This window comes from Lampetra fluviatilis, chromosome 3 (assembly GCF_964198595.1).
Source record: "Lampetra fluviatilis chromosome 3, kcLamFluv1.1, whole genome shotgun sequence".
Lineage (NCBI taxonomy): Eukaryota > Metazoa > Chordata > Hyperoartia > Petromyzontiformes > Petromyzontidae > Lampetra > Lampetra fluviatilis.
In genome coordinates this window covers 8,672,337-8,700,136 of record NC_136277.1, presented here as the reverse complement: position 1 = coordinate 8,700,136, position 27,800 = coordinate 8,672,337, and the positions used below count along the sequence as shown (strand labels likewise).

General features: G+C 44.4%; 1 protein-coding gene across 1 annotated transcript; it reads left to right on the top strand.

Moving 5' to 3' along the window:
- Positions 1–124: 124 nt before the first annotated feature.
- Positions 125–19,510, top strand: LOC144948925 (chymotrypsin-like elastase family member 2A). Its single transcript, XM_078878662.1, has 8 exons — positions 125–167; positions 9,259–9,326; positions 10,531–10,628; positions 12,899–13,024; positions 13,254–13,390; positions 16,111–16,250; positions 17,917–18,075; positions 19,421–19,510. Exons 1-8 carry the CDS (start codon positions 125–127, stop codon positions 19,508–19,510), a joined length of 861 nt encoding a protein of 286 aa, XP_078734788.1.
- Positions 19,511–27,800: the final 8,290 nt, after the last annotated feature.

Below are 27,800 nucleotides of genomic sequence, written 5' to 3'. Positions count from 1 at the left end.
CAATAGGGGTTCACAACCCAACGTTAAACATTGAAAAAACAAATCGTGCCAGTCTCTAAGGGAGCCTTGTAACAGACAGAGGATTACTGCACAGAGTTCAGGAGACTCGCAGCAAGAACCCGTCATGCTCCATCATCTTCTGATCTATGTGGCTCTTGGGGCAATGGGTAAGTGCTGTTCTCATTAAGAATACTCACGAATCAGTAAAGCATTTTAAACCAACGCCAACCAGTAATTTAATCACAAGTTCAAAGTGATGTTCTACTCAAATGAGTATTGAGCTGGCACTTATCTCCTGTTTTACAACCCTGTGAGCCTTTGGTGGATATTCAACATTTCCTCTGGTGGGGAGACGTGTTTATCCATAGGAAAATCACTGTTGACTTCTGAGACGACTGTTAGTAATTGTATCGAACCCAGAGGGATGATGGGCTTGTCAGTCCCTGCAACCAGAATTTGAACCTTTCGGTTGCGAGCTGCTGGTTCTGCTGCTCAGCCACCGGGTCGGATATGGGTTAATCTAGCCCTGGCTGTCCCGCTCTACTGTGATAGTAATGTGCCGTGCTGCATGTAATTCGCACTCCCCAGAATGTGCGCTGCCCCCAGTCACCATTTGCCGTGTGATATTTATTACCCCCGGGTTAGGCTTGGAGTTGGGGTTCCACAGTGGCGAGATGTGAACTACCTCGCCTGGTATGCAGGAGGTCGTGGGATCGATCCCGATCCTGACGCATGGACATTTGGAGTTTGCATGTTCTCCCCATGGTCGCTTGTCTTTTTCTCGGGGTCTTTCGGGTTTTGCCTCCACATTTAGAAACACGCGTTTAGAGTATTTGGCTGTTTTAAAGTTCCACATTATTGAGATATCATTTGTGGCTCGGTCGCTTCTGAAAAATATCTGTATAGCTCAGTAGGCCTTACCAGGTAAACATTATATAGTTTGTCTATACCTCAACAGATTTTCAAACTAAAGGTTGTAGAATCGAATACATTTATTGACTCTACAACCATTATTAGATGGGTACAGGTTTATCCGGGAGATTGGAAATGACAGTGGGCGGTAATCTTATGCAGGTTGAGGTTATTTAGGGACACCCTGAAATGTATCGTGAATGTTGCTACTGGCGTATAACATTTTGATGGCCTACAAATTGGTCCCCCAGCCAGACTATGCTGGTGCCATGTACATGTGCAGGCGCCCAAGAGGTACGAGACCAGAGACAAGGGGCTATGTGGCCTGTATAGCGGGAGAGGTCAGGACACAGATGGCGAGCGTGAAGACGAGTAGTAATAGAGTGTATATATGTCTACTCGTGCATTAGCACCGTGGTAAAGTTGGTTTGAAGTTCGATATCCATGTGGTTTTCGCAACCGCATCTCATCTACACGCCTCAAACCTGAAATCATGGCCAGTTGTGAATTCTTTCATGACCTTCGCTTTTTTCTGTTAATGGCCTATGGGGAAAAATAGCTTGCCCATTTCCAAGTGTAATAGGCGCGTGTATATAAAAAAATGTGTATAGGATTCACAGCAAAACTCACTTATTTTCCAGAGCTCACCCCACGACCCTTTAATCTCCCTCTCGTAACCACCACCGTTCCTGTTCGCTCTTCATATTCCTGTTACGTCCACAAATTTGCGTGCGTAATGAATAGCATTATAATTATTATGATATGGCTATCACTCATTCATTCAATCCGTCATCATTTACTGCCATCAATTTCGCTTTCACCGAATTCACGCATCACAGATTTGCCCGTCGCTTCCTCCCATGTATTTTATTCACCTCATCTCCACCATGACATGCATTAGTACCGTTCTTAATTTTTTTGTAAAGCGCCTTACTTAAGACGCTACATACATTATGTTAAGATGAGAGGTGGGAGGGCAGAAAGGTAGGAAACGAAGGCAGAATGGAGAGGTAACAATCTGATAGGAGAGGTGAAACGGAAGGTCATAACCGTTGGTCATTGGGGTTGTTTGACAATACTTCACCACGCTGCACGGTGTGATCTGATAAATGTAAGTGCCTAGGTTCGTTTCACACATCACCTGCTGCTGTTGTTAACCATGGCGGGGAATCAAGCCACTGTGGTTTTAGCGTTACATTGCTACACTTAACTACTGTAGGTTCAAAGTCTCAAAGCAATAACGTGTTTGTGTGACGCCACACACTACAGTCTCTCAAGTTTTAATATCTGCACAGAGGGAGCAAAGAGTGAGATGAAATGAAGTCGCCTATTTTTAGCGATTTTACACATGACAATCAGAAGTTATAGGCATCGCTTTCATGTTTTAATGCTCATCATATAATGTAGTCATATGATGGCAGTCAAAGTGCTCATCTTTGTTGGTGGTCCTGAGTCGTTTGTGGAAATTCCAAATTCTTTGGACGTGATCCAGTCTCGCTTGACCCCATTTTTGACTTGCCCCAAAGTTTGAGGCCCGACTCATTATAAGCGATCCTGGAGAGACGATGTATTGGTGGAGTTTATCCTCAACTTGCATTCGCACAGGCCCCCTTTCAAGTGTGAACTCGAGATCGGGATGTCATCTTGGCCAAAGCCATTAACGCCACCACACCTCGCCAACACCTTCTACCCTCTGCCAGAATATACAGCTGCTGCACAGTAGATACGTTACTTCCACTATCCACCCTCAGGATTTCCCACCGTCCGCTCTTAGGTCTTCCCCTTGGTCGTTGGACTCGTGGAGACCACTCCAATGCCTATCGCAGTAATTGTCCCTCCTCCGCCCGGCACACGTCCCACCCAACACCAAAACACTTGTCTACAATGTTAATTTCTTCTGCATTGCTTATCCCATTCTGCCATGGAATTCCCAGCCTCACACAGCTGGGCTCAACAACAATTCATTTTCAAGCTGCTTAATTAGAGTTCAGATCTCTAAGCCATACAGTAACACATGGAGCACTCCTGCCTCAAATACCCTGTTCTTTACACTCAGCCCTATCTCTCTTCACTTCCAAAGTCGTTTATGTAGCCCATCACAACCCTGCCCTGCTCTAGCAATACCCTTCTTTAACTGCTTCTCATAGACCCCTGCATTTTGAACGTCACTGCCCAAGGACACAAAGTCCTCAACTACGTTAACATTCTCTCCTAATGGGACTCTTGATCATTCCTACTATAATCACCCAGGAATGTCTCTCCTTAACGCTCGTGACGTCACTACACATCGACCAGCCCCCCTCATTAATATTCATGAGCAGGTGACATCACTCAATATGGAGTACTCCCCCCCTCACTAATAATCATGAGCAAGTGACGTCACTCCACATCGAATAGCCCCCCTCATTAATAATTATGAGCAGGTGATGTCCTCCAAATGGACACCCCCCCCAATTCAGAATAATTATCGGCTGACGTCACTCCACATGGGGGGCCGAGGCGCCTCCTCCCCGCTCCTCGGCGTCAACTTACAACTCTCACTACAAAGGCAGTACACTCACGTCACGCGATCTCCGTAACGTTATTGAGACATCAAAGTAAAAAGGACGTCATGATGAATAAGGGATTATAAATCTTGACTTAAAGCTTTCCTGACTGCAGGAATTCATATTCTTTGGGTCTTTCGGTAAAGTCATGTAGAACAAAGAAATTACAAAAAACTACGATGTTTCGATCGCAACACAATCAATCGTCATCAGGAGAAGAAAAGAGGGGGAAAGCTGCTGAGGCAGGATGTTTTAATGTTTTAAATGGGTTTAGTCCAAGGGTCATAAACGAAGTCGGCAGTGCTAGTGATGTTAAAGTGAGAAATTTGCATGTAAATGTAAGAAGCGTCATCAGGAAGAAAAAAGAGGGGGAAAGTTGATGTCTCGGCCTCGCTTTGCGCTGCGTTGCACCACTATCTGAATAGATAACCTCGTATTCAATACACCTTCAGAGCCAGGGTGAACATCCGACTCCAAACGTATTTAATGAATTGAATGAGTTAAAACTGATGGGAAAACACAGCACAAAATACAGGATCTGTTAATATTTGGAAATATCAATACAATAAATGAACACTACAGCATCATAACATTGTCTTAGATAACATGAAACTCAACAATAGATCCTGGATGGACCAGGCATCTACATTAGTACTGAATAGCTATACAAGAGAATAAGCTACTGTGTTAAATAAGGGCACATCGTGTAATCACCATACTGTAGCCTAAATGTACAGCACTGCACATAACACTGAACTGTGGATGACATATTTCGTCATCCTGGCTCTCAAGATCGCAATAAGGTTACATGGGTACAAGTCTGACTCGACTTATTCAATTAAAAGTAACATTCACAATAATGCAAGTGGCAGGCTTCGTTGTTAACTAGGCCTCATATTTATTATAACAATTTAACAACATTATAAAGGCATTTACAGCATTATAACGGCCATCCTAACATTATAAGAGCATTCCCAGTATTATTTATTATAAGAACATAAACGAACTTACAGACAATGATTCTTAAAGTCCTACAATGAACAGATGTACCTGTCTTCACTGAGACGCTATTTGTGCCTCCATTTTGTACTCTGTGTAATGGCTGACACCCTGCCGCATGGCTTAGAGAATGTCAAATCGTAACTTCCTGGTTACGTGACCAAACTCAACATCAATACAGGAAATTCCTGTGTATGCACACCCCCACACCTGCCGTGAGGCAGGCTGTATTAGAGGTTTGAAATTGGTGTAACCCAAGGGTCATAAACGAAGTGGGCAGGGCTAGTGATCTTAAAGTGAGAAATTTCCATATATAATTGGATAGCTACCTCCTAAACGAGGGTGCAGAGGTGGCCATTGTATTGTAAGAGATTAGCATGTCAATGTAAGATCGCAGAACCGCCGCCACATCGAGGACAAATAACTACTTATATCGGAAGGTAGGATGGAAACATCACAGCCAGTTATGACTTAAACTGGTTAATAACGTCCTTCCAATGATTGCTCAGTTTGTACCCATATTCTCGGTTGAGATTGTGTCTATATGTCTGGATGGCTTCATGAACGAATCTTTGTTGATAACCAGTGGGTTTGCAGAGTACCTTTGTCTTGGAGAAATCAATTTCGTGTGAGCCCACCGCATTAAAACAATGATCAGCCACGGCCGAGGTATTGGTCCTGCCATGTTTCAGATCTGCCTTTTGTTCATGAACACGGTCCGAGACATGTCGCTTAGTTTCCCCAATGTAACTACTGCTGTAGACACAGCTTAGTTTGTAGACGCTGGAGTATTGCATGTGTAGAGGTATTATTGTGCATTCCCCACGCTGTTAGCCGGTAGTATCGATAGGGGGCGGAAGAGGGGCTGAGCCACAGTGTTAAGGGACTATGGCCCACAGTAACCAGAGATGCAGACCCCAGATCCCAGGAGGGGGCTGGGGGATGACATCACCCCCAGGTCCTGCTGGAAGGTTCAGAAAGGAAGGCGTGGCCGGGGCGGAGCGAGCCATGGCCCTGCATAAAAGCCGGACCTCTGAACGGTCCTGGCAGTCATTGTCCACCCGAAGACCGAAGAGCCTCCTGGAAGAGAAGAGCCCAATGTACAGAGCCGTACCCCTCGCAAGGGTCGGCTCAAGCTTACACCAGTGAAGACCAGCTTCACTCAAGAAGCGTGTACATTAGCTAAGTGAGATGCGTACTAGTCTGGAGGGGCTAGTTCCTTAGTGTATCGGGTGTAAGGGGGCATTACCCCTTTGTGTTAAGTAATCATTCTTAAATAAATACATGTTGCCTCAGAGAGACTCTCCTCTAGTCATTTAACCCACGAGACATGTCAGGCATCACATCCTTCAAAGATGGGATCAGATCACGAATTTTACGTGCTGTATTGAATCGAACCTGGATCTTGTGTTTGCTCATGATTTTGGAAATATTTTGGTGACCCCTGCTATGTATGGCAAGGTGATGGTTTTGATTGGGTCCTCAGATGGTTCTTTCCAATGGATTGTGTAGTCTGAATATCCATTCATCTTGAGAGCTTGGTGTACGTGTTCCAGTTCACTGGCTAAGTGGTGATGGTCGGACATACATCGAGCTCTATGGTGTAGAGTTTTGATGAGGGAGTTATTCTGAGATGGATGGTGGTGGGAGTCAGGTTTTAGGTAGGCATCCATATGGGTGGCTTTGTTGTAGACAGAGTTTCCTATTGAGCCATCTGGTCTCTTTTCGATTAAAACATCCAAGAATGGTAACTTGACATCCTTTTTTACCTCCATGGTGAATTTGATGGCTGGGTGTATGTAATTGATGTGGTTGAGGAATTGGTTCAGAGCCGTTAGGCCATGTGGCCAGATGACGAACGTGTCATCTCCGTACCTCTTCCACAAGGACGGATATAGAGTGGATGCCTGGATGGCATCTGTCTCAAAATTTGCAATGAAACATTGGCTACAACTGGAGATAAGGGAGAACCCATTGGGGTACCTTCAACTTGTTTGTAGAATGTTCCATTCAGGTGTAGTAAATGTTGGTGAGGCAGTGTCTAACCAGGACCGGTACATCAGCATTCAGTCCTTGTTGGACCACATCTTCAATGATTGCAATTGTGTCAGGCACAGGAACTTTGGTAACCAAAGAGACTACATCGAAACTAACGAGCAAATCACATGGAGATAGTGAGATGTCCTTATTTAATGATACCAAGTGAGCTGAGTTAAGTACAGCTGAGGTGGTCTTACCAGTGAATGGTTGTAAGGTCTCAGACAGACATCAGGCCAGTTTGTCGGTGGGTGAGTCAATGGTGGAGACGATAGGACGAAGTGGTGTGCCTTCTTCATGGAATTTTGGTAAGCCCTACAATCTGGATGGTCTAGCAACAGAGGGTTTTAAGGAAAACCGCTTGGTTGGTTCGATTTTACATTGACATTGACATGCTAATCTCTCACAATACAATGGCAACATCCGCGCTCTCGTCGTGGAGGTAGCTCTCCCATCTTACATTAACATGCAAATGTCTCGCTTTAACATCACTAGCCCCGCCCACTTCGTTTATGACCCTAGGGCTACACACATTTCAAACCTCTAAAACAGCCTGCCTCAGCAGCTTTCCCCCTATTTTTTTTCTCCTGATGACGATAACTTGTGTTGCAATCGAAATGTCGTTTTTTTTTGTAAAAAAAATTGTTCTATGTGACTTTACCGAAAGACACAAAGAATAAGAGATTATAACTTTAAAATGAAATAGGTTTGTGTCATCGCACCCTAAAAAATTGCACACGCATTAATGCAGTATCACGTCGCGGTCTGCTATTCACTTGCAAGTTTCAGATTTACTGCAATACACCCGTCCTTGGATGGGCAAAAGGCTAGTTATGAAAGAATATCTATGCCCCCTGGTATTTCCATCTGCAACTTCAGGTAGTTGCTGTCACCCCAGTTCTTCAATATCCATCACTTAATCCTGATATGCCTGCAAACTACCACGCTATTTCAAATCTTCCATTCTTACCGAATGTCATCAAACGTGCCATATACGATAATCTAATTAACCGTTTTCTTTAACATTACTCTCTTTGACCAAGTTCAATCTGTTTTTTGTTTAATCACTTAACCAATCTGCTTTAATTCTTGTCTCAAATTACCTTTTTTTCTCCTGACTCTGGATCTCTTTCTTCCTTGGTTCTCATGTATTTATCCTCTGCATATCTGCATTTAAGACTATTGATCATTCTATTTTCTTCGAGTGCCTTCACATTCATGTCGGCTGGTTAGAAAGGCATCGAACCAGCCGACATGAATGTTAAGGCACTTTCATCATCTGTATTACGTTTCTAGAAATGGTGTCACATCCTCTCACAAGCTTCTGCTTTATGGTGTTCCCCAAGGGTCTATTCTGGGTCCTCTTCAATTCACCATATATATTATTCCGCCTTGGCAAACTCATTTCAAGCTTTGGTATAAAACACCATTTCTATGCGGATGATGCACAGATTTATATTCGTTTAAATCAACTTGATTCAAATTCCATTTCCACACTTTATTCCTGTCTTGCTGCAGTGTCTAACTTGTTCACAGCAAATGTTATTCAACTAAATAACTCTAAAACTGAAGTTATCTTGGGGGAAAAATCGATTACCTCACAACATCAGCAAATCTACTGTTCATCTGCTTGAAACGGATCTTCATGTTAGTTAACAGGCACAGAATTTGGGTTGCATTATTGGCTCTAACCTCTCCTTTTCTTCTCACATTTCCTATATGTGCAAGACCACTTACTTTCATCTTCAGATTTCTCGTATCCGCAATTATTTCTCTGATACAGCTACAGAAATAATAATTAATACATGTGTAACTTCCAGGCTGGATTATTGAAATCATCTGTATATGATGTTTGTTCGTCTCTCATTCAACGCGTGTAGTATATTCAATACGCAGCTGCTAGAGTACTCACTCATACCCATAAGCACCATCATATTAGTGGGCCTTACCTAGTAAAATAAAAAAAAAAATGTAATTTACATTACATCCAATTTACGATTCATCCACTGGCTACCTTTTCAGTCCAGAATCACTTTCAAGATTGCACTCACTGTTTAAAAAATTCTTCCCGTGCTAGCCCCTGCCTATATTACTCCTCTGATTTCAGTTGACTCCCCTCCCCAGGTTCTCCGTTCATCTTCTCTAGGTCTGCTCTCCACCCCAAAAATAAAACTTAAAACCATTAGTGAATTAGCTTTCTCATGCACAGCCCCTGCAGTCTGGAATGCCCTCCCACTACACATCTAACAAGTCCAACATATTATTCAAATGTGAACTAAAGGCTTTTTATTCAACCAGGTATATGCTGAAAAATAGGTAATCACTTTTGGACATTGGACCAATTGATATTAAGTTGTCGTAACGTTTTGAAACTTCACCGCCGCCCCATCTGGCTTGGTTGGTAAGTTGGGATTGTGGTCTGGGATGTGTATACCTAATTGACAAACTTCTTTCTTTTCATAACTTATTTGTTGTTGTTTTTGTGCAATTTCTTATATTTTTTTCCATTTTGCTTGGTAGTAGGGATTTCATTTGCGTTGTATGTATGTGTGTGTTGGGCTTCTTTCGCACCGTACGTAGCCAACCGCGTATATGGGATTTGGTCCTTATATAATTAATGTAAAGCGTTGTGGGATGCTTTTGGCATTAATGGCGCTATATAAAATTCAAGTATTGTTATTATTATAGCTAAACCGGGGTTATTGTTGTCTTTGGGTGTGCTCTTTGAACCTGAATGTTGTAGCGTATTGTGTCTCTTCAACAGGGCATGTCTCAGCTCAGAACCGCATTGTCAACGGGGTGGAAGCAGCCCCACACACATGGCCCTGGCAGGTATATACCTCACACAGCAACAGCTGCCTTTCCCCACGAAGTGATGGTGACATCCTCCTTGGCGTTCGTGCCAGCAAAATCTGATTGAGCATGTGTTGGCTGGGCACGTGGGCTACATGACCCATCTAAAGTTTCCCTCACCCGTCAAAGGGATTTTTTTCGAAGGCATTTTTTGTCATTATATATAAGCTCCCAACATAATTCAACCCTGATATAACCCACTATTATTGTAAGCAGGTCAGCCTGAATGTTTCAAGCCAGCATTAGGTGTTTATGTAAAGGGGTTCAATTACAGATTGTCCTCGCTTTATGGGGGGTTTGGTTTGTGCGATTTCATTTAGATGTGGCTAACCTGTTTCTACCCAAAATTCGCGATATGCGGTTTGAATTCACTCATGCCGCTATGCAGTCGGACGTGGGATATTGTGCATACTACTATATGTGCCACTTTGCATGCCGCTGTCTCGTGCTGTGCATTGTGGATTGGGTGACTGCAGTCTATGCTACGCAATTCCACTTTGTGAGCCCTTATTTGGAATGCATCTACCGCATAAATCGAGAGAAACCTGTACATAGCATAAGATTTGCATACTGGCTGCAAAAAACCACAAGGAATTACACATCAGGCAGCTTCACAACAATATTACATCACCAATGCAATGCCAAAGCCACTCATCTGATTGAGCATAAGACCTCTTGCCATCAGCACAATCTCCTCCCATCCCTCTCAACAACACCATCACTCAGATGAGGGACGGTAGCAGACCCGATAATATAAAAAAACCCATATGGTAGTTAATCCCCACCTCTTCATGGATACTTTCAAGGGTAACAGAAAGATCCCTCCCTCCTCAGAATGGGTGGGCATCAGCATACTCTCCATGCCATTGTGGAGTAGTGGGGATGACGTCATTTGCGTGGTCTCAGTACACAGAGTTCAATGTTATAGGACAGAGGTCAATTTCCACCGTGTGCAAATTATCCCATGATTATACAGTGCACACAGTTCACCCTTGCCTCACTGGGGTGGACCATCAGTGAACGTGTCCACTAGAGCCAACTGCCGCGGGTACACGCACTCTCCGGGCCAGCCCCGTAACCATTCCAGTTCCAGCACGGTTCACGAGCGGCTGTGGATATAATGCTTGATGTCCTTCTGTGTGCCTCAACTCGATAAACCCGACGTTTTTTTTTTCCGATGCAGGCGTCGCTGCAGGCGCAGACGGGGACTGGCTGGTACCACGTGTGTGGTGGCTCGCTCGTGCGACAGCAGTGGGTGATGACCTCCGCACACTGCATCCAGTGAGTTGTGTTTGTTTGGCACAGGGTGTCAGGTAAGGGTCTGAGAGAAACTCCACAGCCCCTCCCCATTAAAAGTCCCACATCAAGCTAATTTTAATGGATCGCGGGGTGGGGGGGTACTAAGTAAGGTACAGTATTTATACGAGCTGTGTAACACTGAAGCTGCGCCCACCCTGCACGCATGCGCATTCTACAGTTTTTCAGCGTCTGATCCGGCTGGAAACAGCCAGTACCAGCGGAGAGCCATGGGGTACGGATGCACGCCTCCACGCGGCGTGGACTGGGGGACATCGCGCGTCAGCACTTCTTGTGTACAGGTTTCGAGTTGGAGTTCGAGAATAAAACGGAACCCACCTGGAAGAAGCCTCACGTCCATCGTTGTGTGCAATGCGGACACTAGAGTATGTTGGCATACTATCTTTAAATCAAATGTGCAGCCACCGATCTGGGCACGAGCTCAAACGGTTCGAAAGTGATACATTTTCAATGGTGTTACAATCATCATTGGCCACAATCCACTAGATGAAGACCTCCCCAAACTGTAGTCATCATATCATGGTCATGAAATGCAAAGGTCCCTCTAACTCATGCATGGCGGATGTCCTCTTAGATGTGGTCGTTTATTTTTCTGCTGGCCATTGCGAGTTTAGTCCAGTGTTCCGTATTGTCCCTTCTCGTGTATATTGTCTGTATTGACAAATGGATCAGATACGTGGACATCGACAGATAAATGAAACAAACGATGAATAGTGTGCAAAGGAGCTTAGAGACGTGCATCCTTATTAGCACAATGAGTGGCGAGGAGAGCAACACAGATTAAAGAACATGCATGTTAGATGACACCTCTCATTGAGTGTTTATAAAGGTAAAGTGGGCTTGGGCAGAACCTGTGTTCTAATTAAAGTTGTGGGACTTGAGGTGGCTCAGAAGATATGTGCCATTATCTGTATCAAGAGCACCCAGGCAACACTACTGATCAAGGCCGTAGCCATGGATTCAACATTGGGGGGGACCAAATCTTCCAAGGGGTCTGGGGTCCCCCCCCCCCACCAGAAAAATCTAAGTTTGAAAACTCATTTCCTAATAATAGGGGTTTTCCTCTTTTTTCTGGCAACAAAACTGAAACCTTTTTACAAGGAATCATGTGTGCATTAAACTTGTGGTCAAAATGCAAACAAAAACACACTGATAATATTTGCATTGTCCTTGAAACTAATTGGTCCACACCAGTGACGGCTTTCTTTTGAGCCTCATCTCAATTGGTGCTAGACCAGAGGACGCCAGAAGGCGTACTGCTCAAAGACGATGCACTATCAAAGTCATGAGGGCTCGGGGTAAGCATCTACATCATTAGACCTCCTTTGCCAGTACTAAAATGTAATAATAGGGGTTTTCCCTTTTTTCTCATTTCCTGCCATTTCCTGCCTAAAATATTAAAACATTAACTTACACATAGGATAGACTTTTTTAATGTTTCACAATAATGTCTAATAGTTTAATGTATTACATTGCTCTGTTTTTTCTTTTTTACCTTTTCATGTTTCATTGTATGGAATGGCAGAGATTAGGGATTAATAAAGTACAACCATAACCACAATCATATAAACAAATCTATTTTATAGCAATATATTGTGGGGGACATTTTGAGCATATTTGAATATTGGGGGGGGATTGTCCCACCCAATAAATATTATAATTACGGCCTTGCTGCTGATCAAGATCCCTGTTTAGAATCTTGGTTTGCCACTGAATAAGCATGGGTTTCTTAAGTGCAGCGAATTCATGACTGTGAACTACAAATCACAGCCTACATTTGGTTTCAAATCTGGCCTAGGTCTGCAGATAATTTATTTTTGTAATACTGTAGAAGTTGAAAATTCTATGCTCCAACAATCCACAAGTTCTATAATTCTCAGCGCCCATGTGGTCCACAACTCCTATATAATTCACAGGGCCAGAGATCCCAAAATCAGAAATTTTACTGCGGAAGTTTGGCTTTTATTTGCGGTGTACCGCCGGTTACAAAATCTACTGGGAGATCCCCCACATATCACCGTGGATTATAGGAGTTTCTCTTTATATATGTTTGTAGTTCACTCATGATTCGACTCCAATATCCTATGGTGATAATAAAAAACATTTAAATCCCTTTGTTAAGCTACTTCTCGATGAAGGCTTTCTCATATTGTCTAACTTCATGGGTATTGTTTAACCGTATTTCATCTTGGTGGTAAATGCAGAGCACTGTCTGGTCCCATCCCCGCACACAGGGCAGATCGTGTCTATCGTATGGTACTGGGCAAGCACAACTTACATCTCAACGACGCTGGGCAATTCAAGTCGACAATCGCTCTGAGTGTCGTGCATCCTTCCTGGAATAATGATCCAACCAGAGGGTGGAGTACCACATTGCACATTTAACACCGTACAACTTTAAGCACAGCGATTGTGCCACCACTCCACACGATCTTGTAACGAGACGAGAAGACTGCGGCCGCAATTTACAGACAATAAAAAACTAAATTGGTTGGGGTGGATTATTGGTGAGGGGCAGACATGTGACATATGCACCGTAGTCTCGTTTTATATCGAGTTCTCTCTACTCCACCGCCATCTACCCTGCAGGTTTGACATCGCTCTGATGAAGCTATCTTCCCCCGCACCTCTTAGCGAGCAAATTAAACTCGCGGTGCTGCCACGCGCGGAGCAGGAGCTGTGGGATAACGGCACCTGCATGGCTACAGGCTGGGGTCTCCTCGCGAGTGAGTGCACATGACACCGACCACACGACCAATGCAATGCATATTCATTTGGGTTGTTTTGATATTAAGTGACAATCACATGAAGAGACAGTAAATATTTGGGTACCTGCTTGGTTACATATACAGTAGTAAAATGCTTGAAGGTTGCAAATGATAGGAAAATGCGATCACAGGCCAAATTAGTGAAAATTTGACAAATAATGTTTGATTAGAGGCGCCACGGTAGCGACATGATAACTATCTCACCTGGTATATAGGAGGTCGTGGGTTCGATCTCAACCTGACGCCTTTATATTTAGAGTTGGCATGTTCTCCCCGTGGTCATGTGGATTTTTCTCCGCGTCCTCCAGTTTTTCCCTCCACATTTAGAAACATACGTTTCGAGTATTTGGCTGCTATACATGTCCACGTGATAAGCCACTTCGTTGAGCTATCATTTGTGGCCAGGTCGCTTAAAATAAAGCTGTAAAGCTCAGTGGGCGTTACCTGGTAAAATTAAAATAAAGTTTAGTTTTAATTAAAACTAGTTTTCAACTCATAACGCAGCACACCGTAGAGAGAGACAGAATGACTCAGAGGTGCAAAGGAGAAACCACAGACAAGTGGGAAGGCAAGAGCTAAAGTCTCCCCTCCTCCAAAGCTCTGTGGACCTCCAAATATTACGGTGTTATCAGCCAATTAATGAATGTTTATACATGTGGGAGGAAACCAGAGAACCCAGAGAAAACCCACCGCTGAGAGAAGGGCAATAATCATTAAGGTGGAACAGGTGGAGTCCACATTTGCTGTACCGCCGTCTGCCAGACTAGGGTACGGCACCTCCTTGACACCCACGGGAAGATAGTTTGACAACTTCTGTGTGATCCACCAACCATCGCTGCCTCCACAGCGCTGGATTACAGGCCACGTGCATAGCCACTACCGCTCAGGAACTGGTGGTTTTGCACAAGGCTGAGAGCTTTATGTACACATAGTGCACTGCTTTTGTGTGTTGTTGAAACGTTTATAAAGCTCTGGCAATGAACGTAATATTTCCCTCTGTGCACTTTCTAGTCGATCATCCACAGTTGTCTAAGCCTCCAGTGAACCACGTTGCAGTGGGACATTGCTCTTTCCCCTCGGCTGTGTCGACATCCACTAAACTCGCCGCCGCCAGCTCGTAGTGCTGTCTATTCCCTACTGGTTCCAATCTAGGGTTAAAAATGTTATTTCCCCCAACATTTAATATGCAAAAACATTTGTCAGTAACACCGTGGCACTCCTTCATAGCATGCAGAGAGGCTAGAGAGTAGATCGGAATTTGAGACCAAACCTCCTTACACGATGGAGCCTGATGAGCATTACATTTTTAAATCGTTATCTGAGGACCAGTTTTTAAATTGGCATAAGTAGAGTTTGCTAATGGTAGTTACGAAGAAATATATTTAGTAACAGACACAATATTTGCTCTTATTTTGTCATGACTAGGTAACTCAGGTGGCTATTTACCCATCGTATGAGATCCTCAAATCAAATCCGTATACCCACCCATGATTAAACTTAGTTTTCAAATGTACTGAGTTGACCAAAATAAAAATAAATTGTCATCCAGATGCAGCTTATTCCAGCTTTGAGAATTAACCGTCTTAGTTTTATTTTAATTCAACAAATACTCCATACGCGATGTTGTGCATTCACACGCTGCTCACTGAAAGAATTTCAATGAGGAAAATTTTTGCATGATGAAATTATTGGAATTTTAAATAAAATCAAACACTTTTCATCGCTGTAACGTGACCCGGGTATGGTGGTGCATGCCTATGATCCGGTACTTTGCAGGCGAGGGTTGCTGGATCACGCAAATGTTATAAAACTCCCTTCCTGTGGGTGTTGAGGAGGAGCCAAACCCTGACTTGCCAGGAGATGCAGTACAGCAACAAATGTGGACTCCACCTGTTCCATCTGTAGAGTGTTGCCCCCCGTGCACGCCTGGGTTTTCTAAGGTTGTCCTAGTTTCCTCCCACGTGTAAATGTTGATTGGTTGATAACACCTTAATATACAGAGATCTGCAGAGCTTGGGCAATTGTTGGAGCAAGCTCATCGGGTGGCTGTCCTCCTGCTTGTCTGTGCTTCCTCGCGCCTCTGACTCATTCTCACTACGTGAGTGAGCGAATACTGTGAGGCGTTACAAAGTTGAAATTATTATACTTGGAGGCGAGTGCTGGTTGCATCACGTCAGTTTATGAAACTCTCACACCTACTGAGCTGCGAGATAGCCAAGAGATGGCAGTACTGGGAATGGATTGTGAAGCCATTCTGTGCAGACCTTTATGCATGTTCCTCTCATATGCATGATTTCTCCTTGGTACTGCGGTTTTCTCCAAATGCACAAATACAACCTCTTACACCCCAAAAGCTGACACCTTCTGAAAAAAGGGGCTCGAGACTCGTCCGGGCTTTAACCAGGTGAACTAAGAACATCGTGTGTGTTACTACTATGGTAGCTATGCAGGAGCTCATACTGAGCATTCCACTGCCCCAAAGGGATGTGGCAATGCCCCCCCCTGCCTACTACATGGAGGGAATACCTCTGTAAGTGTTAAAAGTTAACAGTTAGTGAGAATTTCTGGGTTCTCTGCTGTCACGATGGAACTAGTACACTAAGTACGATTCGGAGCCAGGAAGATACTACTTGGGGTAATAGAAAAATAACACACTACGTGTTGCTGCTTGATTGCAGGTGATGGTCAGTTTCCCAGCGTGCTGCAGGAGGCCAAGCTCCCGTTTGTGAACTACTTCACGTGCAGCCAGCGTGAGTGGTGGTGGCACAACGTCAACACGAACCTGATTTGTGCTGGGGATGATCACGCAGTTTGCAATGTAAGTAGAAATACACCGAGCTCACGTGTGGCATGGCGATGCACACCCGGTATCCAGCAATTTCAATTTCATGTCAATATCTCTTTAATTAGTAACTTTTTTTCTTTCTTTTCACTTTTTCCCACAATTTCATCCCAATTTGTGGTATTGGCGTCTTGTCATGAGACAAAGCATGAATTCGCATCTCTCACAGATAAGTCTGACCAGTCATGTTTGAAAAGGGCCACGTAAACTAAACTAAACAATTTTTAAAATAATGTGTTTTATTTTGATTATTTTATTACTTCCCTTCTACGTGACTTTACCGAAAGAACCAAGAAGATGACTCCCTGCAGTCACGAAAGCTTTAAATCGAAATTTAAACAATTTTTATTTTACCAGGTAAGGCCAACTGAGCTATATAGCTCTTTTTCAGAAGCAACCTGGCCAGAATTGATAGCTCAACGATATAGCGTATCATGTGGATATTTGTAGCATCTTAATACTTAAAACGCATGTTGGTTTTAAATGTGGACAGGAAAAAACCTGAGGACCTGAAGAACAATCCACGTGACCACAGAGACCATGCAAACTCCAAATATGCATGTGTCAGCGTCGGGATTGAACCCACGAACTCCTGTATACCAGGTGCCCTTACATCATATCTGAGATCTCTTCGTAAAATGACCTCTAGTTCACACAATATGGGGTGGGGGGACGGGGGCAGTAATTCCCACTCGCTCTGCCACTGACAGTAATGTTCACTTCATGACGGTCAAACAAATAGTCTTGAATCTTAGAGCTGATTCGCAATTTTCGCTGTTTGAGATGCAATTTTCATGAATGATGCTGTATAAAATACAATTGTTATTAACAATTACTTATTATTACTATTAATAACATTAAGCCAAATCACATTCGGAATACAATTAGATAATTTTATATGGAGGAGAATAGATGAATTGACAATCTGTGTACTCAACAGCCATAGGCCACCACGAGATACCTTGGCTGAACCGATATTGCGCATTTACCAATCTGAACGTTGAGTGGAAGCCCCAAAGCTCAAATGATATAACAATAATTTAGAGCCATCTGACAATCCACTGTTAGATGGATACCTCACGGCACCATGTCGGTCTTGGGTGGTTGCTTGGCCATACTTCACCACGCTGGTCTGTATGAGTTGGTGAATGCCTAGCAGTTTTCGGGGGTGGGGCGGGGGAATGCAAGGCCGGTTCACATTTCAAATCGCCACTGATATTATCTGTGGCCAAGAAATAAACTCAAACCGCTGGGTTCGTAGTGTAGTAATAATAATTGACACTTCTAAAGTGCCTTTCACCCGGAGGTCACAAGGCCCTGTAGAAAAAAACACACACACATGCACGCAGACTCACATCAATAAAATACAACTCCAAAACCAAGTAGTGAGGAAATAGACAAAGCCCTTACAAATGAATCAGCAGAGAAAACATCCAGTGGAAGTGAACTCCACAGCCTGGGGTCCACATGAGGAAATGCCCGGCCAACCATCATCGTACAGAGACTTGACCTCAGCACACACAACATGCCAGACTCAGAATACCGAATTGCAGTGCGCTAACCACTGTAGAATCACAGCACTGAGAATGCTCGTAGATTCGGCCTGAACAGCTGCCTTTTTTGTTCTCTGCCTCCCACACAGGGTGACTCGGGTGGGCCACTGAGTTGCCAGGAACCCAACGGTTCATGGGTTGTGTATGGAATCACCAGCTTTGGACATAAGAACTGCAGCGTTTTCCACAAGCCCTCTGTGTTCACACGGGTGTCTGCCTACACAGACTGGGTCTCTCAAGTGATGGAGGTAAGGAGGGATGTATTACAGGCAGAATTGTGTCCCTTTTCCACTGGTACACCCGAGCTGAGCCGGTGCAGAACCCTCACGGTGCAGGTGGTTTACCGCTGGCTACTTTCCATTCCGAGCCAGAACCAAATATTGGTAGGTTGGCCTCACAAGACATCTCAAATCTGGCTCAGAGCCTAGCAGGGTCAGGGGAGGCACTAATGACATATTTATTGTGTGTGGCGTCGGTGGCATGGCTCGGTTTCGACAATGGAAAAACGACTTTGTGTCTCCCGAGCCACACCGGGCTTTACAGCGGAAAAGAAATCTTATTTAAATCCAAATCGCAGTTGGGGGGGGGGGACCAATTCAGGGCTACGTCTCTCTGAAAGCAGTAAAATGAGCAGACCTACCTCTTTGAAAATAAACTTCTGCCCATCGAATACTTGGGAGTTTTAATCGGGAAAAGGAGTTTTACATGGGTGGAACACGTCTGCGGGATGGAAGAGGGCAGGACAGGAATTAAAGTGGCACTCAGAGGTTGGCGCCTAAAGGGGAAGACTTAAAATGGCTTTGTCCATGCAGACCTCCTGCCAAACAACACCACTGTGCAAGTTTGTCGTGGTTGTGCTGCATGCGTACTCTGCATTGTGTTTGTGGGATAGGGCCTATCGGGCCAGGCAATAGTGGCAATGGGGCCAGGAGGGATAGACTTCGTGAGAGAGGACAAAAGAGTGGTCCGAGGAACTTCAGTGCGTCGGATATAGATATGGACACAGAGAGGGGGATGGAGTCAGGGCCAGAGGGAAAGTGCAGGTGGAGGGAAAGTAAGAGAAGGGAGCGGTGCAGCTGGCCAAAGGGGGAATCGTAGAATGCTGCGAAAATGGGAATAGATCGAGGGCATGGGCGACCGTTTGAGGGAAATGCTTTCGGAGATTTGTGGAGCGAGCTCGGAGGGGACCCCTGCCGGCAAAGACACAGAGGCGAGAGCAGAGAGTGGGATTTTAGCGCTGACTTTCACAAAAGCTGCTCATATCATAGATGCGTTCCGCACATCACATTTGGTGAGACATATCGGGAGTGATTTCTTTCTACATTCAGGGGCACTGTTGACAAGTGACGAGCACGTGGATTATTGAGTACGTGGATTATTGAGTACGTGAACCCAATTTGTCGACTGGAACTCGGTAACTACACACGATTTTTAACCCCTTAATGGAATAAAATACAATGCACCCCAAAACGATGTTAGAAATTAACTGACAAACGAATGGTCTCGTGGCAAATACTCAGAGGGAAACATTCAGCAGGGTATGCCCTTCGGATGATCTTATTGTAACGTGCGCTTTGTGTTCTCTGTTCACAGACTTCATCACGATCAACAGCAAGTCTGTGCTCTGCACACCTTCTCATGCTCGGCCTCACCCAGTTGCTCGTGAGCCTCTTCCGGAACTGACGCTCGCTCTTTCGATCTGCACGGTCATGCACGGTGAGCCTCGCAGTGATAATTTAAGAATCGATTATTTTTATTTCTTCAACGTGGTAGTGATGTGTAACGAACTCTCGTGGCTGCAGGGGTCAAGGAAACTAATAGCGTATGATGCAAACAAATAATAAAATCTTCTTGGTTCCTTCGGTAAAGTCACGTAGAAGGGAAGTAATAAAATAATAAAAATAAAACATAATAAAATAATTCTCACGACGTTTCGGCCACAAAGCAAGCAGCCGTCCTCAGGTGAAGAACATGTCTGTCGATAAGACAGAGTCTGAAGAAGATGAATCCCTGCAGTCACGAAAGCTTTAAATCGAAATAATAAAATGTTTAATCTATACTCCCACGTACCATTCCGATTCATATGCCAAGTAAACATGCAACGTTGGGCCAACGTTGGTCTGACAGTAACAACCACATGCTAATGTTGGCCCGACGTTCAATGTTTACTGGGTACGTATCAAATTGGGCGTGTGGAAATAGATGATTTTCGACCCAATGTTGGCATGTATTTGGAACCGTCGGACTCACATTAGCCCAAGGTTGCGTGTCTACTGGGTGTCTCTTGAGCATACAAAACAATTTTAAGCAAGTAATGGATGTTTTGTTGTATTCGTAACGCACAGATCAGCTTGGTTTTATGAGTTTCTGAGTAACTAACGATTGTGTAAAGGCACGGCCCTGCAATTCCTTGCTAACGCCACTGCTGGCAGAAGGGTCTCCACTAGAGGGAGCTCTCGGGAGTCCCTGTTGGAGTATTTTCACGTTCGCCAGAGGCCTAGGGAGAGGTGGGAGTACCCATACTCTACCCCACCACACGCAACCTGCGGATTGACTGACTGGTGACCCATTTACACTGCTGGGTGGACAGCAGCGGGGAGCAGGGGGTTTCAGAAACCTTCCCAACATTCCAACTGCCACTCCGGGAGCTCCAACTGTCAACATCTGGGCTGTAAGTATCGTGTGCTCAAAAGTTTATCCGTATATGTTATGGCAACAGTCCAATGATTCACACGATAATTTAAATGTAGCCTAAGGTCTTGCTCAGCTCTGCCAACCACTCTTTACAGAAAATGATTGCCCACCACCTAGTGGTGGATACTGTCATGTAATGCCATACTCTGGGATGGGGGTTCCCCTCACATAATATACAGATGTCTTGTGATCCCCATTTAACTTTCTAAAGCAAGGTTTATTAAAACGGAAATTAATATACAAAGGAAAAAATAATAATTTGGGGTAAATTGATTGGGGGCCACAACACATCTGGACCCCCCCCCCCCCTGTATATAAGTGCTCTGAGATGCCCCAGAGTATAAGGCGCGATATCAACGACAAATTATTATCATTGTATGTACAGCCTTTTGTTAATCCATTGCTGCATAAGGGGGCCTCCCTCCCTACCGTATCAGTCATGGGAGCTGCTTGGCCGCGCTGGTCAGTGCGGAATATTGTGAAGGGGAGGGCCCAGCACCGGTTTTAGAGATTACCACTCATGACCAAGTAGCAGCAGCTGGGTGTCGAACTTGGGTCACTGGTTTCAGTGCCGTATTCAGGAAGAGGTGGGTGGGGCGGGATAGGCGCCCGCCCCTCTCGGTTGGAGCCGAATTGATGCGGGTATTTTGGGAGGGTGACAGTTGGGGATGGAGGGAAGGTGGGGGACGATGGCACTACGTGCCGGTGGCCCAAATGGGCTAAAATCCACTATGGCCACCACTCCACTCGCGAATCCTGTAAATGTCCTTAATTTACACCCAGGAGAGCTTTGCTAAGTGTCAAGGCTCATTTCCATATTTTTATGGCATTCTCAAAACGATTGTTTGGCACAAGGGAGGGCACCACTGTCTCCAGATATACCCCACGCAGGGTAAGAATTTACACAAACTCTATTTCTATTATAAGTATAGGTTTTACCCTTTCTGGCAATAAGATGTTAAAACACCAAACTTAAACCTTTCGCAATGGATAATATCTGCATTAAGCACGTATACCTGTAGTGAACATGCAAACAATAAGCATGCTCTGCTAGTATATGCTTTGTCTTTGGTCCACACCAGAGACAGCTTTCTTGAGAGCCGAGTCTCCAACAGTGTTAGACCAGAGGACATCAAAAGGCGAAAAGCACAAAGACTCTATTCCTATATGTATGTTGAACTTCCTTTGCACCATACGTAGCCAACCGTGCTAATCGGAGGTGCTATGAAGAAGCGCCATTGCCCGAAACATCGCCTATGAGATATACTGTATTGTATATGTCCTTTTCAGGAAGCGTTGTTGATGAATGTGTTAAGATCTAATTCATGTACGGGAACCAACTTGCTGTACCACCATCTACTAGCCATCTCATGGCATGGCGCTTTGCCTATTGAACACTTTCAAACCAATCCTTAATATTTCGATTTAAAGCTTTCGTGACTGCAGGGATTCATCTTCTTGGTTCTTTCGGTCAAGTCACGTCGAAGGGAAGTAATAAAATAATAAAAATTAAACATAATAAAATAATTCTCACGACGTTTCGGCCACAACGCAAGCAGCCGTCCGCAGGTGAAGAACAGGTCTGTCAGAAAGACAGCGTCTGAATGAACACCACCAGGCTTGGCAGCGTATATTTAAGCTGGGTTGGAAGGGGAAGAGCGCCCCGACAAAGGAATTCGCATATCAAGAGGAATCTAGCATACCCATGGGAAATGCAGGTATGCCACCAGTACCACTTATGCCCGTGCATTATGCAGGAATAGCAGCATCAAAGGGAGGGGATATGGGAAATGCAGGTATGTGATTAGTACTACTTATGCCCGTGCATTATGCAGGATTAGCAGCATCAAAGGGAGGGGATTATGCATAAGGCTGCCTGCCCTACGCCGAACTCTGCGGTATTCATCCGCAACCTCACTGCGCTGCACAATTTGCGCTTACGTAGCTAACACAAACAATTCTGCACATTTAACTTTTTTTTACACGATTTACTGGAGCATTTTCGTAAGGTCGGATTTCCGTAAGTCGGGTCTTCTATAACCCGGGGACATACTTTGCAACCAAGATATGCAGTAATTGGTCTAAAAAGGGAACACCTACACACATCTCCCAATGCTGTGAGTCGAAAATTATATGCTTAGAATGTTTTTCAAAAGCGTCCCGAACACCAGTCTCCCTGTAACCTGGAAGCAGTGTTCAGGTCACTGAATATTGTTCACTCGTTCAGGCTCCACCTATTCGGGAAACCTATTCAACCAATGCTGCTGCTGATAAGATGCACTTCCAGTGGGCCCTGTGACAGATTGGATTTGTCTGCTTATTTATTTTTTATTATTGCACGCTTTTATTTAACTCACTTTGTCTGTTGTATCCTCAAATCTTGTAACTCAATATTTACCCACTTCCCAATGTGGTATCGACTGCGAACTTGGTATACGTATGTCATACTGATGACAATACTATATTCTATCATTAAAATAAAATATATATATTTTTAAACAATCTTTTTAAAATGTTATGTTTCGGCTTGGGTCTAATTGTCCACGCTCAACTCACGTTGGCTGTAAATCACCACAATCCCTTACGTTGTGGCAAGCTTCGGGGCCACTTCCTGGAGTCGTGGATTTCCCCATTACTCGTACGGTACATATCATTAAAGCGTGTTTTTTAAAAAGTATTTTTAAACATGACTTATTTTTACTTATATTCTCCACAATTATATTTTGTGTAATGTATTTTACGAACCAGGAGCCATATCTAACAGAGAGGTTCTTTGTCTATAAGTACCTGGCAGTTCACCAGCAGATTCAAGCAATTCCTACTCTGCTGATGAGACACGCAATGCCAAAAACTGGTTCAGAGTATTCTTGTATTGAACCACTGCAGCTGATTAGATGCAAGGAGGGATTTTGTCTGCTTATGTATGTTTGTTGCTGATATTCTACGCGGTGCTCATGATTATTTCAGTCCTAAAAGGTAAGCTAATGCCCTACATTATTTACACAAGATTTGCTTATTCAGATTACAGGTGGTTTATCTATGCATCCGCACCTCTAATTAGCACGGTTGGCTACGTATTGTGCGAAAGAAGTTCAACATACACATACATCTGTGTTTTCTTACACGTTCTGTCATCTCAGCTCCCTGTTCTCCCCTCTTCTCTCTCCCTGTGTGTTTAGGCTCCAAGATGACACCGACTTGCAATGCCTCGCATCACCTTTCCCAATTGAATTGCATCACCGTGCATCATGCATCACCTTTCGCAATTGAATTTATAATAAAAGCACTCATATGATAGTGGAACTATGTTTTGCGGTACAATGTCGCACGTCCGACTCGCTGGAAACCAAGGTCATGCCATGCTTGTGTAATGAAGATATGTGCTGTACAACATCTGTACCATCGAAAGAAGCCCATAGAGCCTAGCCGCTCATTTTATGTGTAGTGAGCGACTTCCGAGACACGTCGAGTAGAAGGCTTCTTATTTATTAAAAGCACACGGGGTGTGCAGGTACACATAGTCTATCCTAACACGCAGCCCATCTCCGTCATACACTATGCGAGCTGTTTGACTAGCGTAGTGGCGGCAACGGAGATGGTCTTGCACAAGAACAGTCACGTGGTCGAAGACGAAGAAATGACAACGAGCAGCGACGCAGCCAGGACCCAGGACCCGCAGAACAGCCCCAAACCTCTGGTTCGGTCCCCCTTATATCTGCCAGGCGCGGCCAAGCTCCACCTCTGGTCACGCCCCCTTTCCAGAACCTTCGGGGCTGGTTACTGGAGCTTCTAGACTGACTCCGCCCTTCACATTTACCCCAGATACCCTCTTATAAGGCATTATGTAATGCAGCCATAACCATAATTACCCCCTGTCATTACATATGTACGTTGAACTTCTTTCGCACCGAACGTAGCCAACCGTGCTAATCGGAGGTGTGGGGGGAAGGACAACAAACTAAATTCTTGTGTAATAATTCAATATAAATCTCTATATCGAATATATAATACATCCATAAGCCTACGTGTTAAACTGATATAATATACAGTACGCTGATATGAAAAATGTCTGTTATGTGAACATCTATGGAAAAATACAGTTACACCATGATGCACAAACACAGCACTGGGTGTTATTAATTGGTGAGAGTGGATAGGTGACGGTCGGATATGCAACACCGTACCACACGTGTGTAAAAGTTTACATTTACTGTCACTTAATACACATTTTTCAGATAATAGCATTAGACTTACTGCGATTCGCTGTATAAATTATTAATATGTCCACGGCAGTTTAACTTTTTTTTAGTGTACATACAATGAACCTCGCTACGTTGTGTAAACACGTTTGTCTCTCACACATCTGGCGAGCACTTTAACGACCTATAGCACACGCGTTTGTCCACAATGTGTGAGTACGCATTGCCGTCCGGCAACGATGTCAAACATTTACACTTTGCACACGCCGCGTCAACGTCCGGAGGTACGGAATCAGCGTTCCTGTTGGGGGAAATTGCCCCCCTGAGTAACCCAGACGCGGGTCTTTAACTCACTAAGTCTTTAAATTAATGGCTCTTCTTTTCCCAAAGAGATCCAGCCAAGGAGATTGAACCCAAATGTTTGAGTATGGAAAATGCTCTTAAGATGTCTCGTAAAGCAGGCTACAATTGTATGATTATAAAATGTCATAAGATGGATTTTCTCGGCGCCCCCCCCCCCCATTAGGGGCCGTCCATAAATTACGTCACGCACCTGGGGGGGGGGGGGTCAGACATTCGTGACGATGTGTGACGACGGGGGGAGGGGGGGTTTGAGAAATGTGACGACACATCAAAATGCGCAACTTTAAATATCGACAACACGTTCTACTTAATTAAATATACTTTTTAATAAATGTTTTTCCTACAACATCAGAGTGCAGCGCCACATTAAATACACACAATGACAATAGTTTAAAGCGATTTGAAGTATGTTTTATATTGGGGGGGGCAGAGCTTTGTGATGTCATATTTGAGGGGGGGGGTCTCACTTTTTGTGACGCCGTGACTTGTTTTCCTTACCCCGCACCCCCGATTATCACGGTTGGCTACATACGGTGCGAAATAATCTTATATCAGCTCCTAAGCTTTGCATTCATAAACTAGCATTATCTTGCTTCTATATTCCCTTTTACCCTTTATTTTAGTCTATCATGCTCACTGCTGCATGGCACACCGCCACTGTGTTCCTATGTGGCCCAGCACTTCGCAGTAGCTGCAGATGGATGTCCCACATTTGCATTCTGTTGGGATATACTGTAAAATTGGGAATCAACACATTCCTGTGGAGGGAGCTGGTAGGAACGTTGGGTTGCTCGGTCAATGGCCAGTGTCAATGGCGGCGTGGTGTATTCCTCAAATATGGCCGACTGTGAGGGCGGGCACAAGCCGGCGTGAGTAGGTTAAACGTTTAAGGGCACCACGGGTGACCAGCTCCTCCCCACCCAGCCCCACCCCTCCACCCCCACCCAGCCCCACCCACCCTCCCCACCCACCCCCTCCCCACCCAGCCCCTCCCCACCCTCCCCTCTCCACCCTCCCCTCTCCACCCAGCCCCATCCCTCCCATTTTTGGATACACGACGGACGGACACAATAATCCCCTGTGGGCTGGTGTAACCAGGAGGTTCCTACCAGTAAAATTTGGTGTTCTGTTTAATTCTGGCAACATTACAGCTTTGAGACTTAAAATCAATAGGGTATATTGACACGTGATTCTTTTTTCCAGGGCATTAAAAAAGGTTCGCGGCCCTTATTGGTGTAGGCAAAGAGGTTAACACGAGCCATTTTAATAAAAAAACACTTTCATATATAAAAAGTCACACCATCTGCCGGAGCCGTTCTCTCACATAGGCGTTGATGCACCATTCGCTGCGAGAATTTGGGGGGAGCTTCATATATTCTCACGACATGATGCCAAGCACTGCGATCGCAATGAAATTACACAAAACAACCGCGCTCGGTGAAGATAAACTGTGGCAGACCGGATGAGGACACGTGCGGGAGAAAATGGGGTTTAAATGTATTTGTTTATGTGGCACATTAGGAATGGACCACCCTTTTTATTATTTCCTTGTGCAGCAAGGGAGTAAACTAATAAAGTGTGGTTTTGTGAAAGTCCTTATGTGCTGTGCAGGACATCAATGCACGTGTGTACATCAGCATGCGATAACGGAGTTGGGCCTGTAGGCGGCTGGCAGGGTTATTGATTAGCCGGACGTGTACACCAGTAACATGGTTAATGGAGACTCGGTTGAAGATTGCTGTGCGTGACACGCGTGCTGTTGCATTTTACAGATTAACCACAATAAATGTGTTTGCCCTCCATTGGAGCACCTGCCCACGTCCTTTATTTCGAGTGTGCAACATTTACTTTTCTAATACTTTTTCACTGCTTTCGTGTTTCTTTCAGAATTGCTTGTTGTTGCAACGTTGTGACTCACCCCTACTGGACATCTGTGAAAATGAGCTTCATAGTTCATTGGATTCCTCCAGTATAAATACATACTTTTATTCTTTATCTGACATTTGTATACTAAGAAAAGGACAAGCGTCCTACCCACTTGGGATACAGCGTCGGTGCTGAGATGTGATTTATTCCTACGTTTCATCTATCACCCTCCGCCCAAATCCTGGCCCGTGGAGTCACAGCGCGCAAGCCCCCACCAGCGATCCTGCTTGTGAAATGATAGCGTCGACCATTGGTACTGTACAGGTACCCCTCTATCTACGGACATTCGGTTTAGGAAATATTATTTTGACGCAACTGACAAATCATGGGCAATTTTGGAATTTCCACGTTTACGAAATTTCAAACAGCACGCGTCACGAGATCGAACAAGAAGGACCCGGGAGCCTGCGTTATCCGTCCACAACAGCATCACGGTATCCCTGCAGTGCCACAGGAATGCCTCCACATCACCTGTACAGGCATTTCAACATGCAGGTGTTTTGGTTAATTCCATGACAAGCTGACAAGGGTAATTATTTTTTTTGTAATTGGATTATTCAATCGTTTTTAGATGTATGATCTTTATTTTTATGTTTTATACAGGTGTATATTTTGAGGTTAGGAGTCGAGTTGGAATGATGTCCAAAAACGCATCCCAAATTTTTCGATTTACAAAATTTTGTTTTACGCGTGTGTTTTTTTAAAGAAAGCATCCCTTTCGTAAATGGAGGGCTACCTGTACTCGTGAATCCAGTGCACTGGGGAATAACGAGACGTTAACCTGCATTGAT

What these genes read in the sequence shown, in the direction of transcription:
- LOC144948925 (XM_078878662.1), top strand. Translation starts at nt 125, where the DNA reads ATGCTCCATCATCTTCTGATCTATGTGGCTCTTGGGGCAATGG. An exon ending in AATAATGATCCAACCAGAGG is followed by an intron (nt 13,025 to 13,253) that starts GTGGAGTACCAC and finishes TCTACCCTGCAG; the next exon opens with GTTTGACATCGCTCTGATGA. An exon ending in AGGCTGGGGTCTCCTCGCGA is followed by an intron (nt 13,391 to 16,110) that starts GTGAGTGCACAT and finishes GCTTGATTGCAG; the next exon opens with GTGATGGTCAGTTTCCCAGC.